This window comes from Magallana gigas, chromosome 7 (assembly GCF_963853765.1).
Source record: "Magallana gigas chromosome 7, xbMagGiga1.1, whole genome shotgun sequence".
In the NCBI taxonomy this organism is placed as follows: domain Eukaryota; kingdom Metazoa; phylum Mollusca; class Bivalvia; order Ostreida; family Ostreidae; genus Magallana; species Magallana gigas.
In genome coordinates this window covers 49,820,260-49,834,213 of record NC_088859.1, presented here as the reverse complement: position 1 = coordinate 49,834,213, position 13,954 = coordinate 49,820,260, and the positions used below count along the sequence as shown (strand labels likewise).

The 13,954-nt window shown below is 32.1% G+C and overlaps 2 protein-coding genes across 2 annotated transcripts; both read left to right on the top strand.

Annotated features, from left to right (window-relative positions):
* Nucleotides 1-1,414: 1,414 nt before the first annotated feature.
* LOC105346184 (prisilkin-39-like) lies at nucleotides 1,415-3,023 on the top strand. Its single transcript, XM_034455389.2, has 4 exons — nucleotides 1,415-1,454; nucleotides 1,567-1,632; nucleotides 1,970-2,794; nucleotides 2,894-3,023. The coding sequence occupies exons 2-4, from the start codon at nucleotides 1,572-1,574 to the stop codon at nucleotides 2,905-2,907; spliced, it is 900 nt and encodes a 299-aa protein (XP_034311280.2). The 5' UTR covers nucleotides 1,415-1,454; nucleotides 1,567-1,571; the 3' UTR covers nucleotides 2,908-3,023.
* A 7,079-nt stretch (nucleotides 3,024-10,102) lies between these two features.
* LOC105346197 (uncharacterized PE-PGRS family protein PE_PGRS10-like) lies at nucleotides 10,103-11,622 on the top strand. Its single transcript, XM_011454693.4, has 4 exons — nucleotides 10,103-10,144; nucleotides 10,377-10,442; nucleotides 10,531-11,424; nucleotides 11,515-11,622. The coding sequence occupies exons 2-4, from the start codon at nucleotides 10,382-10,384 to the stop codon at nucleotides 11,526-11,528; spliced, it is 969 nt and encodes a 322-aa protein (XP_011452995.3). The 5' UTR covers nucleotides 10,103-10,144; nucleotides 10,377-10,381; the 3' UTR covers nucleotides 11,529-11,622.
* Nucleotides 11,623-13,954: the final 2,332 nt, after the last annotated feature.

Sequence of the window (13,954 nt, the reverse complement as noted above, 5' to 3'; positions counted from 1 at the left end):
AATTATTGCAGATTTCAGACAGAGTTTCTATAGAGCCATGTTTTACAATCGATTTTCATGAGAATTCATACCCAGTTAACGTAAATATATTTAAATAAATCACAGTAATAAAAAATAATCATTTTTCTGGACATGTTCACAATGTAATTATTTGATCTTGAGAAGAGATATATCTTGAATTAAAATACATTTTTCTCGATGTGATTTGACTATATAAATACAATTTTTGCTGTGTTTGTAGCATTACGACAATGTTACGGAAATAAGATTACGTCATCAAGAAATAATATCAGACAATTAAATCTCAATGGTGATATCAAACGCATATTTAAAAATTACAATTTACTATAACTCTAAATATTCGCTATATTGATAAATTAGAATATGTTAAATAATGATACTCACTTCTATCATTGGGACTGGTAATATATTTTGGCATAATAGTACAAGTATTTACCAGAAAATACACTTGCAATTGCGGTGCATCTGTAATTAAGAAAAATTAAGAAAAATTAAAACCAAAGAAATATTATAATATTTACCCTCACAAAGAAAAAAGGAAGAAGAACAATTCAAAGTTGTACTTTAACAAAGATAAAAATTACTCCACAGTTTAAAGCTGTATTACCTCTCACAAAGAAAATAAAAATTGAACAGTTTAAGGCTCCATTGTATATTAGCTCCAATAAATCAGAAAAATACACAGTTTCGAGCATGATTCCATTTCAAAAGAGGAAAAATGCACTATTTATTAAAAGTCCTTTCTTATCTCCAGAAAAAGAAAATAAACAGGTCCAAAATATAAAAGAAGTAGTGCAAAGTATCAGAATAACAAAAAAACCCAACAAACAAACCAAAAAGAAGGAAGTAAAAGGTAAGTAAAAAGTTAATTAATATTTCCAGAATGTGCAGTTGCACAGCTGATAAAATCGCAGTAACTGACTGGACATCAAATAACGTTAAATAGATAAAAGCGTCTCCACACAATGCTAGTTCTAAGCAAGGAACGCAATCAAATATATTTAAGTAAAATTGAAAACTCCAATTGACGTTGACGAAATCAAGTTTAGATCGTCATGCAATGTGTCCTGTAATAAAACATATTACTCAGTATAAAGCACACTTTATCTTGTATATTTTTATTACGTAGAAGAAAGTGTTCGAACTCTTTAACATGGTCCTGTGCATTGTTTAACATGCATTACCATTTACGGAACAGAAAAGTAAAAGTTATTTAGATAGCATGGAATGTCAGTGATACAGACAACACAGGTTAAACATGCTGATCGGGATATTAACATTCTCTTCCTGGTCGATTTGATCTGCACCGATCATTCTAATTAGATCAATATCTCGCTATTTTCTGTTTCTTTTATAAAATAAGAGTATAAAAGATCTTTGAAGATAAGGAAAAAGCACTTGGTTTTATATCTAGAAGCTTAAAGCACATAGAAGTATATCTGATTTCAAATGAAAAGAATTACTCTGCATTTATGAATTAAAAAAAAGAAAACTCATTTAAAAATCAAATGTTGATATATTTTATTGCTTCACTTTGTATTCCAGATATCATGCTGAAGGAACTTTGTCTGCTACTTTGCGCCACATATGTTGCTGCAACCTTCAGCACAGGTAAACTTTCTCTAAACATCAGGGTTAACTTTACAATTTATAACTGAATGACTATGAAACTAAAATTTTCTTCCTATCATATTCCTTTTTTCTATTCTTGTTAATCCCATATTCTCCTTATAGTATCTTTCGTGGTATGTATCAGTGCACTTAGTAAATTAATGAATCCACAAAATAAAATAAAAGAGTGAGACAATAGCTGTTATTCATTGAAAGAAATATAAGATACCATAGTTAAAATGTTTCGTGAGTAGATGATTAGACGATCGCTGGCCAATATGAGAATTTAATGCAATACATATATTCCTTCAATAACATTCTTTCGATTCATTTTTAGGTTACCCCTCCTATCCCACCAATCCATACCAGCCCTATCCCTCTTCTGGAGGATCTAGATACGTAGTTTACCTCCAATATCTGTACTACCTGTACGTAACCTATGGACCAACCTCTGTCCAGTACCGTCAGCTCTACTACTACCTGATCCGAATCCACGTCATTCCTTCAGGATTCAACTTTGGGGGCTCTCCTGGTGGGTTTCCATTAGGAGGTTCCACTGGAGGATTCCCAATCGGCGGTGGTATTGGAGGACTTCCACTAGGAGGATCTGGCTCTCCATTGGGAGGAAGTGGATTGGGAGGCGGATTCCCAATTGGAGGCGGTAGTCTTGGTAGTGGTTTACCTATTGGAGGATCAAGTTTCCCAATTGGAGGCGGTAGTCCAGGAAGCAGTTTTCCAATCGGTGGTGGAATAAGTGGATTTCCTCTTGGAGGATCTGGCTTTCCAGGAAGCAGTTTAGGAGGAAGTATCCCTATCGGAGGCGGAAGTCTAGGAAGGGGTTTACCAGTTGGAGGATCTAGTTTCCAAATTGGAGGATCAAATTTCCCAATTGGAGGAGGAAGCCCAAGTCTTGGCGGATTTCCATCAAATGGTGGTTCGCTAAGCTTCTCTAGCAGCGGTTCTAGCTTCCAGTCTGGTAGCTCTGGATTCCCAAGTGGAGGATCCCCAATTTCCGGTGGATTCCCAGGATCATCTGGTCTGAGTGGATTTCCTAGCGGACTTTCTGGCCTAACATCTGGACTTAGTGGTTTAAGTGGTTTAAACAATGGATTCCCAGGAAGTTTTGGTCCAAGCAGAGGTCATGGCGGATACAAACCCAAAGGTATATGTCTCTTTAAAAATTCACTCTTAATTGAATTGTTCACTTCATTTGATAAAAATATCAACATGGTTTTAATGGAAATACTATTTTGTTATTCAGGAGGCATTTACTAAGCTGTGGATTTGAACTTTGATTATCTGACATGGATTCAGAAACTGAATTTGCCAACATTTGATGTGTAAATATGTATGTGTTATGGTTATTAATAAACAGTAGAAACCAATAACCAACCCTTGTTTGAGTTATTATAAAATATAATTATTTCATATTGAAAAATAATAATTGTGTAATACCACTAAACCTAATTTTTTGAAAATCAGAATTCAGTATTAAAAAACAATAAAATTTGTTTTTTTCCAATTCGCCAATGCTCTAGATCTTATAGGTTCAAAATTAACAATATTTCGCAGTAGTTTTTTTCTATAAGCCCTAAATGATCATCACATCTAGTTTTTTTTTTCATTACATTTTTTTGTGTTAGGGAGAAAGAAACGAATTGAATCATTATGTTTTTTAAAGTTTCTACTGAGAGTTATATAGCGTGGTTAACATGTACTGATATTTCAAATGTTTTTGTAGCCGTGGGCATAATTAATTCATCAATGCGATTCATTAAAAAGAATTTATGTATTGTCATCAAAGCATGTATGATTATAAAAAATTCTTTATAGTGCTACACGTCTTTTAATGATTTTGATGAATCCCATTTTACGATTGTTTTTGATGGACCGTCTCGTAATTCACATTAACTAAACACCAAACCTCTTGTTGAAGTACATATTGCCTCTTTCTATATCTGTATTGAAAAAAATATATAAGTTAGACATGACATAATCTTAGAAAGAGAGCAAAAAGTGACATCATTTAAGGTTTTTTTCATTTTTATCCTTTATAAACTAAATCTCAGACTAAAATAATCAAATTCAAGGACCAAAGTCACTTTTGATGAATCGAGAATTATTCTACAATTAACATGTTTGCAGCTGTAAAGGTTCCTTTAAATTGGCAATATGTCTATCACTTTTGATAACCATTAACCAATGGTAAAACCCATCGCCTTTTTTGTATGAAATCACCCCCCCCCCCCCCCCTCCAAAAAAAAATGATACATTTACATTTTCTCTGAGATAAAAGTACGAAACGATTTTGTAATGTATACAGTAAAACCCGGTTATAGCAAACACGCTTATAATATATTGACGCTTTCATCGAAATTAATTTCATTCCCTGTGACTCTATTACGTATGAACATCTTATTAGAAAACCGACTTGAAAAAAATTTCCGATCGGGTTCGCTATTTTTGTACAACTCATAAATGTATAAACTTTCAGAAAATTTCTCCATGCAATCAATCTAATTATTTCAATAAAAATTGATTATTACTTATAACCCATAAATATGTACAACATTACATGTTACAGGGTTCCGTCTTCTATATTATTATGCATGCATATTAATTATAAACAAAGCACATGCAGGTCCCGCAAAGATTCTCCTGGACATGTTTGTTGATTAAATTATGTCTTCTCTACTTCTCCTAGGTAACAATTGTTCATTATTAAAAATAATCAGAATCAAAATCCTCGTGGTACAAAAAACGGTATAAGATTAACCCCTTAAACTCCGGAGGCTCATAATTACAATAAATAGGCACTTAAAAGGGACTTTTATGTACTTCAACTGTCATAATGAACGTTATTTTTTATTTCTAACGATACATTGGGTAAATCTGAAGTCAAACACACACTTTTCAGTTGTACTGTTTTTTAAAACAAGATTGTGTCAGAAAAAAATATCATTTTATTGATATCGAAGGACAAAGTATAAAGATGTCATACACCATTACTCAAAATGATAATTATTTTTTACATTAACCACTTAATAACGATGGCTTCATCTAAGTTCTTGACAGGTTTTTTTAGAAGCTTAAATCTGCTATTAAATTATACTAGCTTTAAATCGTTACCTTGTTTCAATAAATTATTTTTTGTGTATATCATAAATGTTTAGTTCAATGCCATTTTGAACAAGAGTTTATTGAGTATCTTTAATGTGAAAGATTAGGTTTCGTAGCGCACGGCGAAAACTAGAGTGATATGATAGGATATGTTGCCCTACCGTAAATAATTTTAATATATATAAGAATGTGACCCACATTTTTTTTTATTTTAATATATACATGTAGCTGCTCATATCTTCTCCTCGTCGTCCTCATGAATGACTTGCCTACCAGACAACATTCGAACTTACTAATTTTTACTTATTAGATACATTTCATATGGTTGAAAATGTGTCTTAAAAATCTCGGAAATGTTTACAAGTGTCTAGTGCATTTGAATTTGGACAGCTATTCATTATAAATATATTACGACAAAGAGCTCACGGTGGATGTGACCGGTTAGCAGAGGATGCTCACTCTTACATGGCACCTGGTCCTACCTCTAATTTTTATAGGCCCGTGTTTGCCCAGCTCCTGTTTTGTATATTTCCTTTGGACATTTGATTTTGAACACTGTTCGTGATCACCACATATCATCTCTAAACAATGTTTATAATTTGGACAGCTATAATCTTAGAACACTTGACATCCAGTCTAAATCGTTTTCCCGTCACACACTACATTGCTGAAACCACAAACAGTAATAACTGGTTATACATGTTTTTTCTGCATGTACTTTTTATACATGTATTTATGAATTATTAAATAAAAAGCTACACCGATACCTCTACATTCTCATTATGATATCCAATTCTTTTGACGTAACAAGTTAATGTCTTAATGTTTTAAGTCATAGAGGTTTTTTTTTAAAAACCACCCTACAACAAACGTAGATTGGTAGATTTCATTTCATTTCATTGTTTTGATGAAAGGCTTAACAGAAATTACGATTTGGTAGGCAAATAAATATAAGGACTGCATACCAATCATATATAAAGAAATGTTATTTCTTAAAAGGAAAATGAAAAGGTTGGCCCAGATTTACGATTTACGTGACATCTATGAAATTCAGGCCTAAACGTTTAATGCAAGATTTTGACAATTGTGACGCATGTGATTTGACGTGGATTACAACTTAAGAAATTAAACAATTACATCAAAATAAGTTCACAAGATGGCTTTGTATGTCAAAATAAAGGCAATAAAAGGAGGCATACACCATCGATGCTACAAATCAATTCCTCGTCGATTTTTGATCCGTACGGATCATCTAACTAGATTAATATATAGGAAGCACTCCAAGACAAAGTATACACAGTAGGGTTTATTTTAGAAAAATCAAATACTTAAAGGTTACTTTGTAAACATATTAAACTGTATCCAGTCATGTTTATTTCATTTGAATTGAAATTTCTTAAACAAAATCAGAAAATTAAATTAAATCAACAATGTTCACATATAACTGTTTGCAGAAAAAAAATTTGTAAAATGCAAGGAAAGTTACTTACATAACTGTATTTGATACTTTTAAAAGAAAAATATAATGAAGTCGTGCCCACATGCCACAGACTAAAATAATCAAATTTAAGTGCCAAAGTCACTTTTGATGAATCAAGAATTATTCTACAATGAACATGTTTGCAGCTGTAAAGGTTCCTCTAAATTGGCAATATGTCTATCACTTTTGATAACCATTAACCAATGGTAAACCCATCGCCTTTTTGTATGAAATCACCCCCCCCCCCCCCAAAAAAAATGATACATTTACATTTTCTCTGAGATAAAAGTACGAAACGATTTTGTAATGTATATAGTAAAACCCGGTTATAGCAAACACGCTTATAATAAATTGATGTTTACATCGAAGTGAATTCCATTCCCCGGGACTCTATTACTTTTTGTAAACTTGATGAATATAACGATTATGTAGACCCTAAGTTATTTATTGCTACATTATTGCAATTTTATTATTCCTTTTGTAAACAGTGGTAAAAGGAGAAATTACCAATCGGTTATGAACTCGTGACTTGTTGTCTTGATTCCAATAATCAGGTATGGGCGAATTCCTCAGCGGACTTTCTGGCATAACCTCTAGTTTGTGTGAGTTATGTGGCTTCCAGGAGGCTATGGAACAGGTAGAGAGCAACCCAACGGCATAAAGTAAATACATCCATTCTCTTTTTTGTAAACCGAACTGATTTTGATATTTCATTAGAGACAGATACACACACACACACACACACACACATATATATATATATATATATATATATATATATATATATATATATATATATATATATATATATATATATATATATATATATATATATATATATATATATATATATACACATACATGGTTTAAGCCGAATTTAATTCTTTTTTTCAAGTGACATTTTCTAAGCTGTGGAATGGAACTTTGATTGTCAAACACGAATCTTCTTATATTTATTATGCATATACATGTGTGCAGTTGTTACAGAATAACAAAAAAGCATTCTTTGTGTGTTATATTCAATGTATATCTAAGCACACATAAATATATTGTAAACGGAAATCAGTAGTCAGTTGCAAGAAGTCCTACACCAAAATTGGTTTACCGGTCACTCAAAAGTTAAAAAGGTATATACAAAATAAATAGTTAAAATAGGTATAAAGAAAATCACGATCGGCAACAAATTTATATATTGAAAGCATCGAAGCATTCCGAATATCAAATAATTCTATGCGAGGTAAGTCACCATAACCGATGACATTGTCCACTCAAATAACCTAATTTGTGTGTGTGGTTTCTTTAAAAAAAAATATCCCTGTTATATAATATGGATGAAGTTGACTCTCGACAATTTCATAATAAGTTTAAAGCAAACAAAATTTACGATGACAAACATACTTTAATAGGGAGAAAAACAATGCAGTGAAGTAAATATTTCTCTTTCTGAATGTTAAGCTCTCAGAAGCATATATTTGCTAGAAATAATCAGAGAGGCTACTGTCACCCTTTTTAGTTTAGATAAACAGAACAGGAAGCACGTTTTTTTTACAATTTGTTTTCCTTTCAAAAAGTAATAAAAGAAGTAATGAAAAATAAAAATACAATCCTCATTCTTATTATGGGACAGGATGACTAGCGTACATGTTGGGCGTACACTGCAGGCCAAGGAAAATCCCAGATTAGTACCATGCCAAGAGAATTGTTAACGTAATCAGCAATTGTCCAACTTTACAGCAAACCTTTTTTCATTTTTATCCTTTATAAACTAAAGGATGGTTTAGGAGGGGGTCTTGGCGGATTTCCATCAAACACTTCGACCGAAATTATCACCTCATAATATTCAAAAAATGATTCCTTATTACTTATATTTATATAATTATAAGCCATCGTACGATTAAATATTTAAATATAAATAAGCAAACCCCGCTGGCGCCTCAATTTGGCGTCATTTGTATTATGGGTTATATAGTATAAAATCGATACGTAGTGTTATCACAGGCAAAGACACTCAGTCTGGAAAATGTAAATATATGTATATATGTTACACATTTGCTTTCTAATGGAATGGATAACCCTTAGACTTCTTTATTAAGAATAGAAAACAGAACGTATCAAGAAGTTTGGTGATCAACAATGGGAGACATGTTTAAATACTTATTATAGAAAACCTAATGTAAAACTACAGAGTTATGATTGCAAAAGGACAGTATTTTTATGTCTATTTATTGTATGCATAAGTTATTCTTCTTACATACACTTTAATGGATTAAATTATTAAGTCGCAAATGATCGAGAAGTTACATGGAACATTTGGAATTTCAGTGAAAATAGAGTATATCATATTTGATTAAATAAAGTAACTGTATCATTTTTAATATTGATAATATTCTATCATAAAATGTATATAAAACTTCTTCAAAAAGATAAACTATAAGTAACTATACGGTCGTAACCTTTAATAATAACGTTGGTATAAACATATGTTTTCTTATATTTTTAAATCAGGTATCACGTCCTATAACAATGACAGTTTTAAAAAAATAGTCCAACACGTTTGCATCATTTTCGTTTGGTCTGCGAGGTTTTAGATTTCAAGAAGTTGGGAGATTTTTAAATTGAGGATTTTTTTGTTCATTACATATCACAAGCAGATGTATATAGCCGATGATAATAACTTTGTTAATTTGGTTTCTGCTGTTTAATAAAAGCTTAATAGAAAGGTAACACGGTCAATCTTATATTGGCATTTTTTTCTCGATTAACTAAAGCAACAACTATAAGCGTTAATGAAAGATCTTATTAGATCGTCAAAATGTATATGTCAATATTTTGACGCTAGAGTGGAATAAAAAATGACTTAATTATTAACACAAGCTTCGTTTTAAAAAAAATGCTGTTTATTTTTATTGCACAACGACTTGTCAACAATTTATTCTAAAAACAAATGTTTGTAAGTTATATTAACTATTTACACTTGTTTAACAAGTAATCATACATAATGATTTTACAATATCTGACAAAACCTACAGATGTTATCTATCTATAACCAAATGTTAACGCAACTCTAATGACAGTTGTAAATTGTACAGAGTAAGGACTCAGTGAGTTTGAAAACGTTTACAAATACATGTCATTAAAAAATCCAATGCTAATGTATACAAACCAAATATCAGCATAAATAATTATAACAATCTCAGCTTACTTTTGAATGATACTCATACTATACACATGTATTACTTGTCATTATTTTTACACGTGTTTATAATTCGGATAAATATTTCATCTCTATAGTTTATATCATTTTAATAAGATTTGCTGTAAAGTTTGACAATTGCTGATTACGTTAACAATTCTCTTGGCATGGTACTAATCTGGGATTTTCCTTGGCCTGCAGTGTACGCCCAACATGTACGCTAGTCATCCTGTCCCATAATAAGAATGAGGACTGTATTTTAAAATTGATAAAGAAGTGTTATTTTTCGAATAAAAACTAGAAAGAACGGCCAAGATAAACGTGTCATCTATGCAATACAGGTCTCTGCAACGTGTTCTCTTTAAAACAATGCAACAAGATTGGCAAATCTTTGTTCTATGAGTGTCTGATTATTTTGAGAAAACGTTCGAACTTTTGAACAGGGTCGTATATTGTTTAACATGCATTACCATTTAAGGAACAGAATAATTAAAGTTTAATAAGTTGGCTTTTTATGTAAATGATACCAGCAACAAATGTAGGAATGCATATTTCAAATGTTAACATTAACTTCCTGATTCAGTTTTAATCTGCACTAATCATCTAAATAGATCAGTTATTTTCTATTTGATTTCTTTTATAAAGTAAATGTATATAAGGCTCTTCAAGACAAGACATGGGCACTTGGTTTAATTTCTAGAAGATAGACACAATAAAAGGTGATTTCTTTGCAGAGATATTCAACTATTTATTTAGATATTTTTTTTCAAATAAAGTTAAGTTCTCCTTCATTAGAATTAGGAGATAAATTGATTTTTTAAACCAAAAACCGTACTGTAGATAAAACAGCTTGCATCTTGCACTGCTTTTTTTAAATATTTTCAAACTGAAACAGAAATATTTCATTTCTCCATTTTGATTGAAAATGTATATTTTCCCTTTGTTATACAGATATCATGCTGAAGGAACTTTGTCTGCTACTTTGCGCCACTTACGTGGCTGCAACCTTCAGCACAGGTAACATTTTCTTATTCTGGCCATCGCTGACAAAACACAATTTAATTCAATAACCATAAAATTAGACAATTTCTTTTTATTTCAAAAGGTTACCCCTCCTATCCCACCAATCCATACCAGCCCTATCCCTCTTCTGGAGGATCTAGATACGTAGTTTATCTCCAATATTTGTACTACCTGTACGTAACCTATGGACCAACCTCTGTCCAGTACCGTCAGCTCTACTACTACCTGATCCGAATCCACGTCATTCCTTCAGGATTCAACTTTGGGGGCTCTCCTGGTGGGTTTCCATTAGGAGGTTCCACTGGAGGATTCCCAATCGGCGGTGGTATTGGAGGACTTCCACTAGGAGGATCTGGCTCTCCATTGGGAGGAAGTGGATTGGGAGGCGGATTCCCAATTGGAGGCGGTAGTCTTGGTAGTGGTTTACCTATTGGAGGATCAAGTTTCCCAATAGGCGGTAGTCCAGGAAGCAGTTTTCCAATCGGTGGTGGAATAAGTGGTCTTCCTATTGGAGGATCTGGCTTTCCATTAGGCGGAAGTGGTTTGGGAGGCGGACTTCCAATTGGAGGCGGCAGTCTTGGGAGTGGTTTACCCATTGGAGGATCAAGTTTCCCAATTGGAGGCGGTAGTCCAGGAAGCAGTTTTCCAATCGGTGGTGGAATAAGTGGTCTTCCTATTGGAGGATCTGGCTTTCCATTAGGAGGAAGTAGTTTAGGAGGGGGTCTTGGCGGATTTCCATCAAACGGTGGTTCTTTAAGCTTCTCTAGCAGCGGTTCTAGCTTTCAGTCTGGTAGCTCTGGATTCCCAAGTGGAGGATCCCCAATTTCCGGTGGATTCCCAGGATCATCCGGTCTGAGTGAATTCCCTAGCGGACTTTCTGGCCTAACATCTGGACTAAGTGGATTAGGTGGTTTAAACAATGGATTCCCAGGAAGTTTTGGCCCAAGCAGAGGTCATGGCGGATACAAACAAAAAGGTACATGAAATGACATATACTGTCGATTCTTAACTTTTTTGATTGAACGATTGATATTTCTTTTAATTCACTTAATGTTGTATTTTTCAGGTGGAGTTTACTAAGAAGTGGACTTTTATTACTGAACGTGGACACAACAAATGAATGTTTGAATTTTGATATGTAAATAATTATGTGTGATGGTTACGGAATAAATAGCAGACGCCCCAAAAACTTCTTTTGTTTTAAAACATTAAGAGCAAATATTTGTTTCGTGGTTGCGTTTTTCAATCTAGTAACAGGTATTAGTAGCCATCTAGTTACAGTAAGTTAGTAGTACTGTACAATGTCTGTGAAACAATGAATGTAGATAAAAATTTCATCTGTACCTTATATTTAACTGGGGAAAAAAAGAATAAGCATCTGAAAAATCGTAATTTAAGCTATTTTATTTACAAGTTTCTGTTCAATGTAGGGTATATTTAGATACAAGGTATTTTTCAATATGGCCTTTTTAGATGCTGCACTTAAACGTAGTTTAAAAACAATATTTACATACATTGTATATTTCTACATATGTGTGCATTCGATATCAATGACATTCAAAGTTTAATTACACAAGACAAACCTGATCAAGGTGTACGCTTACAAGTAAACGTCATCCCGCGTTTTAAACAGATAAATCATTGTTAGATTTAATGAATCGTGTGGACTTTCCTAACTTTTTTGATGTGCATTTACGAAATAAATCATCTAATCATACCTAATAGTATTCCAAATTATAAAAAGGAGTTTTTCCGGCATACCGCAGAAGAGCACCAAATGGCATGTTTTATGGCGTACTATCTACAATGTAATATTGATATCCATGGCAAAGAACGTATAAAATAGCTTACGCACAGTATGATAATTTGTCTGAATGAAATAGTGTTATAAGATTTACGATATCCAAAAATGAGCATTCAATGCCTAATAGTTTAACAAAGTTAAATATTCAAAACATATTTAAAAGATAATGAATTTTAAAATGTTGGATGGTCTAGCGATACTAATCTCCTTTAGATGAGGAGTTCTTAAAATGATATAGGAATATGTTTCCATTTCAAGCCTAAAATATTTGGAAGTTTTCTTTACTAACTGAGAGTTTATGCCAAGTTTAATGAAGATCTGATAAGTACTTCGCAGACTAACTAGCTTCCTTAAACATTAAATTATCCGATAAATTGATATGGTTGCTCAAGAATACGGGATTTCTTTCAAATATGATTTTAAAAATTTATTGTGATTTTATGCATTAAGTTGGAATTTAGGCGTGAACGATAAACTGGAATATTTCTACGCTATAATTATGTTTTAAGTAGTTTAAACGGTATAATTTTTTGAAATTACTGGCCCGGCGTCACTAACATTATCAAATCTATAACTATAGATATTGTTTCATTTATCCGGATTGTAAAACGTTACGGTCAGTAGATACTAAACTGCTTAATATTGCTTAGCAAAAGGTTTAATTGTTGTAAAAGCATTTTGCCTTTCAAACAGAGATATCATCTGTTTGGTGCTGGTGATCCGGTTATACGTATGTTAGAATAACTATCGGTAAACACCGATATAGGACACGAGACCCTCGTTTACCCGTATACTGTGTTGAGATTAAATGATTTCTTTAGCAACAATATATATATATATATATATATATATATATATATATATATATATATATATATATATATATATATATATATATATATATATATATATATATTGTATTAGAAATGCAGTTATTGTTTAAAAAATTATTTAGATATACACTTTTTCTGCAAAAATTGGCGCTTGTGTTTATCAATTTTATTTTTAGGCATCGTTTTCTGTTTGAAATATTTTTTAAAAAACATTTTCTATCTACAGGTTTTGGATTCATAGATTGATTATTATCTAAACCCAATTATTCCAAAATGTATATCTGGCAAGTTAGTTTGAACATATTTTATTGCATATATATATAAAATACAGTTGGTTTTTACACAAGTTCTGACAAATTACTAGGTTCTCACTTCAAAACAAACAATTTAAAACTTATGCTAAATAAATCCAGATTCAAATATATTTCTTCAAGTAAATTTTAATAACCTTCAGTAAATATTTTAACACTTTTCTTCCAGGATTAGCGCTTTTCAGTGCCTTCAGTACTTTGATTTTACCTAGTTTAAACAGTCAAAGAAAATTTACCTGCTTCTTGTTATGTGAGATATCTTACCGTTGATTACCGTTCAAGGAGAGCAATTGTTTGTAGGTCATGAATAGTATTTGTTAACACGATAATTAAAATATATAATATCTGATATGTTTATTTATGCAACAGAGATTTATTAGTTTTCGTAAAAATAGGCTGTTATCCTGTAATGGTGTGATACTTTTGATTTCATTTTTTAGCCGGGCTCTGCTGAAAGCAGAGTCCTGGCTGTAGGCAGGCAAATCACCAATATTACTCTAAATAGCACAACTTCAAAAGTAAACAAAAAACTAAACAGCGTCAAAGCTTCCGCTTTAC

What these genes read in the sequence shown, in the direction of transcription:
- LOC105346197 (XM_011454693.4), top strand. Translation starts at nt 10,382, where the DNA reads ATGCTGAAGGAACTTTGTCTGCTACTTTGCGCCACTTACGTGGCTGCA. An exon ending in GGCTGCAACCTTCAGCACAG is followed by an intron (nt 10,443 to 10,530) that starts GTAACATTTTCT and finishes TTATTTCAAAAG; the next exon opens with GTTACCCCTCCTATCCCACC.
- LOC105346184 (XM_034455389.2), top strand. Translation starts at nt 1,572, where the DNA reads ATGCTGAAGGAACTTTGTCTGCTACTTTGCGCCACATATGTTGCTGCA. An exon ending in TGCTGCAACCTTCAGCACAG is followed by an intron (nt 1,633 to 1,969) that starts GTAAACTTTCTC and finishes ATTCATTTTTAG; the next exon opens with GTTACCCCTCCTATCCCACC.